Here is a 10,194-nt window from a genome sequence, read left to right as displayed (position 1 = left end):
AGATCGCCGTTTCGCCACCATTGTGGATTCGCGCCTGGTTTTCCTACAGTATTTATTTAAAAAAATGTGTATACAAATTTTTGAAATCACAAGTTATAAGGATAATCTCAATTAAAGATTTAAAAATTCGCTTTTCAGCCAACTTTGATCCTTGGGTCTTGTCGATTTTTTCTTAATGCATTTTAGTCACTGATAAACGGGAGTAAATTGAATAGGAATATCTCTCAGAAAATAAATTATTAAAATACAAAAAAATTGGGGAGACTTTTTTGACCTCTAGGTTGTAAAAAAGGAAAACATCCGAAAATTTAAAAACTAATTTAAAAACTAATTATTCTCTTTTGAGATACCAATACATTTTACAAAACACTAATTGTAAAATTTTCAGATTTTTCAGCCTTCAGTTTAACAACTCAAATTTCAACGTTAAAATTTATCTCATTTTCAGCATACAGGCTTATTGTTTGAATTTTCACAATTTTCGTTATAAGTTATAGGTTACGCCAAAAAAAACTTATTCTGGGATTCGAAATTGCTACAACGTGAAGAGGTAAATAGTTTAAATTCAATGTATTCAGATTGAAGTATGCAAATTTATTTGGTTTTAAATATAAATTAATTAAAACTTATTTTTTAATTTTCACAATTGTAATTTATAACTTTTAAAACTGAATAATTGTAGGTCAAACATAAAAAAGTTGGCTTGTTTCAAATTTTAAGCGGTTCTATTATATATATTAAACCATTAAAACCTCTGACCTGTTTTTAAGCTTTGTAAAATTCATTTGAAAACTTTTTTAAACGCTTTTGGTTATAATTTCTTAATAAAAGAATAGTTTCTATTTAGTCTACAGAGCAGGAATTTCAAAAATATATAAAGTTTTAATAGTTAAGACATTTTAAATTTGTAGTCTTCAGTATATTGAATAATTCGAAATTTAAAGGTATTTAAATATGAAAGAATGATTGAATTGAAATTGTTCCATAATTTCAGATTGAAACATTTCAAATTATTTAGTTAGAAAGTAAAATCGTATAAAGTTACAAAATGAGAAATGAACATCTTTTAATACTCGAATCATTATTTTAGAACAATTAAAATCGTATAACTTCAGATAAGTTTGAATGTAGGCCTATTAAAAATTAGAAGTGCCTGAAAGAACTCAACAAAGGTTTAGTTTATAAAGCTATTCAAGAGAGTGCTTTTTCAAGTTTTATTAATTTTTTTTTTTATAATTTGGCATCGTCGCCAATTTTTTAAAAGAATATAGAGCCTGATTTTTGTCAACTTTAAAAAATATATATTTAATGTTCGCTCAAGGTCAGTTTTGTTCAAAGTGCTTGTTCCTGGATAAATTGACTCTTATTGTTTCCGCTTTTCGTTATGTCACTCATTGATTGTGTTTTTCATAGAAAACATTGAAATCTGGGTTTTTCATATTTATAAAATTATAATTAAAGGTCACTAAGGGTAATTTTCTGTGCAAAATATTGATTTATAAAGAATATTTTGTCAAACTATAGAACGGATTTCTTCACCCAAATATATGAACCTGAATTCTACGATAGTAAAAACAGCCAGAAAAAATTTGACGTAAGCGAAATTTAAAAAAAAAACCTTGGCCAACCTATAAATATTCATTTTTTCCCCGAAACATTAAAAAGAAACTCTTCGAAACGCTTTCATTGCAACAATTTTATTAAAGAAAAAGAAAAATATAATAATTTTTACATACGTTTCTTAAAATAAAAAATTATTAACAAGATTCATAGAAAATATATTAAAGAATAAAATCATTGTCCCGGAAGTTAGAACCGAAAATTATTATAAAAAAGAAAGTTGTTCTAAATGGGGCCAGACTCTCGAAAAGAAAGTGAATTTCAAAATTGAAAAGTAAAAAATTGAAAACAGTGACACAAGTGTAAACGTTCGATTGAGTTTTTATAAACAATGTTCAATTTAAAAATCACTTCAATTTAATAGATTCTTAAGTGAACACCTTTATTCAATTTCAAAATCTTATTGAAATATTATTTCAATATGAAATATTCCATTTTTAACATATTCCTTTTGGAAATTGAATAATTGAAGATTTAAAACAATTTTTTATTTCGAAAAAGTCCATAACTCAAAGAGAATGTTTAAAAATATTTACAACATTGCAAAAAAATCTGGAAGCTATTCAAACAATTTTGTATGCAGGATTTTACAAAAATGTTAGAAAAAATTGGAATCCGTTTAAAAGATATTTAAAAGTTCCGAAAAATTTCAAAAATCATTTTAAAAGATTTGAAATAATTTAAAAGAAAATTAATACCTTTCATAGTTTTAAAATTAAATGTTGACTTTTTATTTTGAAAAATGACATCATTTTAAGAGGAGGTATACAAATATGAGACCACTGAAAAAATTCCGAAATTATGGAATTCCCGAATTTAAACATGAAGAAAAAAATTTTCGATCAATATTATTTATTTATTGAAAATACAATAATTAGATAATTTTATTAAATTATTGCTTGAATTTAAAAGAATAATAATTGTTAATTTTTTTAATACTATGTACATTATCAAATACAATTTTTCATGCAGTAATATACATATTTTTTTAATAATTTTTTTTTTAATTTCAAAACATAATTTTTTAAAATTTAAACATTAAAAAAATGTGCTTGATACAAATATCCGATTATTATTAAATTATCGATATATTATATTCGAATAAATAATCTTTAATGGACAACCATTTTTTCTATTGTTTAAATTCAGAAATTTTCTAGTTTGGATATTTTATAATTCAGAAATTTTCTGTGGGGAATTTTCGAATTCAGTAATATCTTAGGGAGCAGTTTCATGGAGGGTAGGCATTCAGTTGTCCGAAATTTCATTTTCCCTAAAAGTCATGCCGAAAAAATCACTATATTTAAGGATGGTGTAGACATAAATCACAGAGGGGATCCCGATGGGGAATTCAGTGAAAATCATTATACAAACAGACGTTTGATGACGTTTATGAGGATTCTTTGACATTTACATTTGCTTCGACTTTCAAATTCGAGAGAGAACTTTGAAAACTAGGCAACTGATAAGTGAATACCTGAATAAGAAATACTAATAAATATCAGACAATGTCGAAATAAAAAAAATATCTATATAATCAATTTTCTATGGTAAAATATACCATTTCTATGGTTACAGATGTTTATAATCTCGTTTTGATTTAAATTAAATCATGTAAATTATTATTCAGTAATGAAAAATTAATATTAATATGACTGAAAAATAATAAGATGATGGTTTCTGAAATATTCCACTCTTTTCAAATATTTCGGAAATATTTCAATGTGTTTAAAAAAATGGAAAATATTTCACAAAGATTTCAAATATTTCGCAAAGATTTTTCATAAATTTAAAATATTTTACAAAGACATCAATGATTTCCCAAGGATTTCAATAATATAACAACTATTATTAAATATTTCAAAAAAATTTAAAAGGTTTCTTTGCAAATGTTTCCACGGATTTCCGAAAGATTTCAATTATTTCCCAAAGGTATAAAAGGTTTCACATATTTCGAAAAGATTTGGAATAGAATTAAAATATTTTACAAATACATCAATGATTTCCCAAAGATTTCAATAATTTCACAAACGTTTCAGAAATATTTCGAAGATTTCAAATATCGCGCAAAGATTTAAACAATTTCACAAATATTATCAAATATTCTTAAATTTTTTTAAATATTTTAAAAGGATTTCAATGATTTTCGAAAGATTTCACAAAGGCTTCAATGATTTTCTAAAGATTTTAACAATTTAAAAAATATACAAATATTTCAAAAATATTAAAAATATTTTATATAGATTTCAATGATTTTCCAAAGATTGAAATATTTCGCAAAGATTTCACAAACATTGAAATAATTTCCTAAAGATATCTCGAAGATTTGAAAGGTTTCGCAAAGATTTTGGATAGATATAAAGGAATTTTTAAACCGATTTTTAAAAAATTTCAATTAATTCCCAAATATTTCAAAGATTTTTAATGTTTCATAAAGATTTCGGATAGATGTAAAAGATTTCATTAAGATTTCAATGCTTTCCCAAAGATTTAAATAATTTGAAACATATTGGCAAATATTTATAAACCTTTAAAAATATTTCACAAATATTTCGGATAGATTATTAATATTTCACGGAGTGGTACATTATTTCCAAAATATTTCAGGTTGATCCCTGATCGATTCCTGGTGGATTTCTGGATAATAATATTCTAATATTGTTAAAAGTTATGTGACATTTCAATCTACAAAATAAAAGTAAAAGCCTTTTTTAAAACAAGAATATTGTTTCTATTGCCCAAAACTCTTCTTCTTTGTATTAGTAAAAGAAGATTAAATAATTATTACAAACCGCCACCTAACGTCAATTTGATTTACAGATGAATACAAAATTCGCAAGCAGAAACCTATCTGTCAATTGTTTCAAAAGCGTCTAGCCATCTAGTAACTTTTTCGGTAAAATGAGTTTTATGGTAAAGTGAAATTTTGGACAAATAAATACCTACCCCCATGGAGGTAGTATAGTGTAATAGGGGAACAGTTTAGACGAATGAGGAGACTGCGAGATCTTGTTCAGGTACATCATTGGTCAAAACTGTTCCACTATTCTACTACTGTATCTTCATGAGACTGCATCCTAACTGTCGGGAATTTTATTTTTCGTGAACTTTTCAATTCGAAAGTTTTATATTTCGGCATTTTTATAATTTCCGGAATTTTAATATTCAGAAATTTTGCAATTCACGAATTATACAGTGTCGGGAATTTTATTTTTCGGTATTTTTCAGTTGCTTCTTCCGAAAAATAAAATTCCCACCACTGTAAAAATTCTCGCAATTCTGGACAATTTATAATAATACTGAATATGAGAATTCTCGACAGAATTTTGTTGTTGTTGAAAAAGTGCATTGCATTCTTTTTAACTTACAAAAAAGTTCGCAAAAAAAATAATAAAAATTCGCTCTCAATCAGTGCTGAATTGAATCCTACAAATTTTGTTTTGTTTGAAGCGCACGTGGTTTTAAATTTATTTTTGCATAACATTTGTATGCGATTATTTTTATTTTAAATTAAAATAATAATTTAAAAAATTAAACATTAAACAAAGTTTCTATAATTAAAATATTTGATTATCGTATTTTTAATAAAGAAGTAATATTAATTAAGACATTATTTTATCAACTGCTACAATTCGGGAATTTTCTAGTTTGTATGTTTTGTAATTGGACAGCATTCGGTCTGGAATTTTATTATTAGGGAATTTTCAAGTTCAATAATATTGTAAACTGTCCAGAATTTTATTATTCTGGAAATTTTTAAATTCGGGATTTTCAGACTTCGGCATTTTATAATTTTAGGAAGTTCACAGTGTCGGGAATTGTATTGTTCGAGATTTTTCAGTCCTAAAAATATTTCAAAACATTTTAAAAGATTGATAAAATTGTAAAAGAAAGTCTGGAAGATTTTTAGGCAATTTTTTCGAATTTTACAAAAATTTTACGATAAAATTTCAATTATTTGCATTTTAAAACGTATACCATATAACTTACGTAAGTATTTCAAGTAAGCTGTATCAATTATAATATTTTACAGTTTATTTTAAAACATATTTTATGGAACATGATATATTTTATGAATGCGCCAGTGAAATTCTGTTTGTCTAATTTTTGTTGCCAATGCGAAACGTAATCTGGCTTATAACTGCCGTCTTAACATCTAAAAACCGAAAGAACAATTTTCCTGCCACTTGGAATTATAATTATATTTTTAGGAGAATGTTAGAATATATAATAATTAAGAAATTGGAAAATACATACGGGAACTTGATTAGACGATTAGTATGAAAAATCCATAGGAATAGCAGACCACAAAAATAAAAAAAATAAAAAAATAATATCAAAGAACTATATGTAGATATTGCACTTAAAGTTTTATCAGTTTGAATAAAAATATAATATTAGAGAGTGAAAAAATTATAACTTATAAAAGAATATAAATTAGAAGAAATAATTTTTAAATTAGAATATTATATATGAAACTGAAATAAAAAATACGCATGGCCTTTTATCTCTGGCATTTAATAAAGTAACCATGTTTTTCAAAGTTATAAATGTAAAAAAAAATTTTAATTGGGAATTTACTTTCAATTTAAATGGTTCATGGCCGAGGTAAGTTACCATAAGTGTGCATCGAGGGGCCTACTGAGATATTGGTGCTATATACGGGTTGCGGTGGGTAGAGGGGAACTGACCATTTTCATCAGACGCGCCGTCTACATTTATCGCGGGTAACTAAGCCCGCACCGCATCTACGTTTATAATATCCTTGATAAAACTCACAAGGTATTTCCCGCAGGATAGCAAAATTCAACAAAAAATTGGCAAAAAATATACGTGTGGGTTTTTGAGAAAATAGACTTAGTATTTTCAGAAAAACCGCCGCCATTTTGTTTATTTTGAACATTTAAAAAAATATATCTCGTGGATTGCGAAAAAAGGCGACAACTCCATAAAAAATTGTTTGTCTCAAATGGCACAAATACGTATCGCCTAATTTCATTTAAAAAACAACATATTTCGTCACCGAGAGATTCTGAAACTTCAAGCCTGATTTGAAATAGATTCGATCTATAATAATTTAAGGATAAGCTGATCGTAAACCATTAAGATACTCACATACATTATTTTCTCATTTGGAAAAGCCTTTAAAGTGTTATTTTTACCATTGCGAATATCACACAGATCTATGCTTCACGCATGGATGACAATTCAGTTCAGAAGGATTAAAAACTGTGCATATGCTTTCAATGCTTAGACAGTTTGAGCTTCCAATTGGAAAAACTAAAAAGTTAGATGCTTTCAATTGGGAGAATATCTACAATAATATTGGCCACTTGAAAAATTATTGATAAATAATATTGGACGTTTAAATGTTAAATTATGATATTTATCCAATTATTTTATAAATATAAAATGTTTAGATTTTTTAATTAGACAAACATCTCATGTTGAATACTTCTAATTAGAAAAACAACCAAAGTTGATTGACTATCAAATGGAAACAATTTAACGTTGTCTTCTTTCAGTTGGAAAGACTTCAATGTTTAGTGCTTTCATCGGGAACGTATAAATCTTGGAGTGCTCGTAATGAGAAAAGGTTCAATTTAACATGATTTCATTATGAGAAACATCCAATTTCTTATGTTTTTAGTTTTATGTAGGTTCTGACTGTAAAAAAATCAGTCTTGGATGTTTTCAATTAAAAATCATTTAAATATTGAATGTTTCCAATTTGGAAAACAACTAATGTTGCAAGATTCTAATTAAAAGAATAACATGCAATTCTGACTGCTTCCAATTTTAAAAGTGCATCAATATAGGTTGATCTTTCAAAAGTTGGGTACCACACTCAGCTTCAAAGAAGCTTTAAAAGTAAATATATTTGGAAAAAGTTTACTATTTACGATTTTCTTTATTATTCAGTCATACAAGTTTTTTAGAGTTGCTCTATATTTTATTCAATTCTATTCGAGTTTTCAAAAATTGATCGTTCGAATTAAGAAAATATTTTTAATTGGATGATTCAATTTGTAAAAGCTTTTAATATTCGATGCTTTCCATTAGCAACATATTATAAGATGCAAAATCTTCCCATTGTACAAATGTTAAAAGTTTTAAAATATCAATATCGAAATTTTAAAGTTTGAATAATTTTCAAATTAAATTATTGTGTAGAAACTGTTTGAAATTCCTCTGCTTCAGCCTGAAACACATTTCGATTATTTGATTCTTATTCAGCAGATTTATTTTTGTATTTACAGATCCTAAGACTAGACAAGTAATTCAACGTAAATATAAGTCACAAATGGTAAGTATCTATATTTTAATACCTTATTGTTGAAATGTATTGTAGTATAGCAAGTTTCTAAAAATATAAAAAATTAATGTTATTTTTTGTTATAGTTGAGGCACTCATTATTTAGAATTAAATTTATTTTATTTTTGCATGAGCAGGCGAGCGAGGCAGTTCGCTGCATGCACAGAGTTTTCTCCGTTGCCCTTGCTGAGAAACTTTCAGCAGAGGGGAACTCGTAAAGACTACCGAGAACAACGATGCATGATGCTCCTTTGTTTGTAGGTTTAGTTTTCTTTCATTTCTTTTTTGCACTCTCTTTTATATATGGAAAAGCGTTTCTTAGACTGTTTATAAAATTTAATTGGATTCCAAGCCAACATTTTCTTAGGTTTGTTATTATGTTCTTTAAAATAATAGTTTACTGTTTTACGTGACAGTCTTTGCCCCTTTGACAGCCACGGAGTCCGATGTTTTTACTGCGAGGCGATCAGCACGCGCGCATGCCGCCGAGTACTAAAAACAGCGGACGAATGCTGTCAAAAAGTTGCTATTAAGGGTGTTGGTTCAATTCAATTTTGAATTATTTTTTTTTACAAGTACGACTCTGACTCAATAGATATTTTTTCAGAAGGATTTGCAAACGAAAGAAAGAAAACTTGTCGAATGTCCGGGGTTTTGCGAGATCCTCGGATGAATAAAATGTTGAAAAATTAAAAAATTTGTTGAGGAAATGATTATTTTCATGACAAATATGAATTTTTTGAAAAATAGAAATCAGCGGGTAGCAGACGCCAACATTTGATTTCTATCCTTCGCAAAATTCACATTTGTCGTGAAAATAATCATTTCCTCAACAAGTTTTTTGATTTTTCAACATTATATAATGATCCGAGGATCTCGCAAAACCCCGGATATTCCTCAAATTTTCTTTCTTTCGTTCGCAAATTCTTCGGAAAAAATATATATTGAGTCAGTGCCGTACCTATCAAAAAATAATTCAAAGTTGGATTTAACCAACACACTTAAATGACACATGGTTTTTTATACGAAATTGGACGATTTCCGCGCCTTTCCGTGGGCATTTCGGTAGTATAATCTTTGTCTGCGGGGCACCAATCTTCGAAAATCGCACATGCCCTACCGATAGAAATCTCTGAGTATTCTCAAGCGAAATAGCCTGGCCCATTTGAGTCTATAAGCAGGGTGGATTTGAATGATTTAGTCTCAGAGATAGTCAGAGAGATTTGGGCCCTTTTCAAGGTCCTTTTAATGATCTTTTCATGAGTGGTGCAATGGTAATATTATGTTCATTTTGTATTCGTCGCGTACCGGACGGAAAAAGTTATTTACAGTAGTTGGCCGTCGCTAACCCGACTCTCCCTTTTTAAATTTCTCTTCAAATTATTAACACTTTTTTTAATTATGAATTTTCTCATTATACTTATTTATAATTATAACTTTTATTCTAATATACAATTTTCAAGTTTAACTTTAAAATGTTATCTTTTTTGGCATATCTCATTCCATTTACGAGAAACGTTGTATTAATTCCAATTTTAAGCATTAGAAAAAAAGTTAGATATCTGAAATCATCGAAAAGATTTATATCGGTAGGAATGTGCAAAGATACCACTAAACTATCGAAATACCCACAGAAAAGCGCGAAACTCGCCCGACTTTGCATAAAAACAATTATTTTTTGTTATGTAATCCTATCTGAAACCTATGTTAACGATGAAACTTCGTAAATAAGCTCTCGATATTTGAGAAAAACTTCATATTTAATGAGATAGTTTCAATGTTTAAAAAATATATCCAATACGATATACAGTAATCCCTCACATCTTGTTTCGATTCGGGAATCAACTCCTCTCGTACTGTCCATTATGTAGTAGGAGGGGACTGACCAATCAGAGCGTAGAATCAAGGCCGTGCAGACGTTCCCGAAATTCCTTGTTTGCGCGCATTTACGATATATATCACGCCACGTAGCAAAAATGAAAATATCAACAGTGAATTTAATTAGCATTATAATAGACTTTGATTAATATAAATAATTTTTGTTCGTAACTTTAATTTTAAATAATTGTAATCACTATCATTTATAGAAATTTATTAAATTTATTACTCTTTAATTTAAATGTAGATTTAAAGCAATTTATTTATTGATTCTCAATCAAATAAATTTGTATCTGAAACACAATTTAAACTCAAAAATGTTTGTTTATGTAATTGAACAAATAATTAACTAGGGGCGGACCCAGACAAATATTTCGGGG

At 27.5% G+C, this 10,194-nt stretch overlaps 1 protein-coding gene across 1 annotated transcript in view; it reads left to right on the top strand.

Moving 5' to 3' along the window:
• The window catches only part of LOC117172455 (MAP kinase-activating death domain protein), a 149,809-nt gene that overhangs the window by 137,140 nt on the left and 2,475 nt on the right, over positions 1 to 10,194 (top strand). The window contains exons 30-31 of the mRNA XM_033360404.1: positions 7,881 to 7,927; positions 8,074 to 8,193. Coding sequence (XP_033216295.1) covers positions 7,881 to 7,927; positions 8,074 to 8,154 — 128 coding nt within the window. The 3' untranslated portion in view covers positions 8,155 to 8,193. The remainder of the gene's footprint in view (positions 1 to 7,880; positions 7,928 to 8,073; positions 8,194 to 10,194) is intronic.

The sequence above is a fragment of the Belonocnema kinseyi genome, chromosome 5, assembly GCF_010883055.1.
Source record: "Belonocnema kinseyi isolate 2016_QV_RU_SX_M_011 chromosome 5, B_treatae_v1, whole genome shotgun sequence".
NCBI classification, from domain to species: domain Eukaryota; kingdom Metazoa; phylum Arthropoda; class Insecta; order Hymenoptera; family Cynipidae; genus Belonocnema; species Belonocnema kinseyi.
The sequence above is the reverse complement of the archived record's forward strand: the minus strand, read 5'-3'. Positions and strand labels throughout refer to the sequence as shown.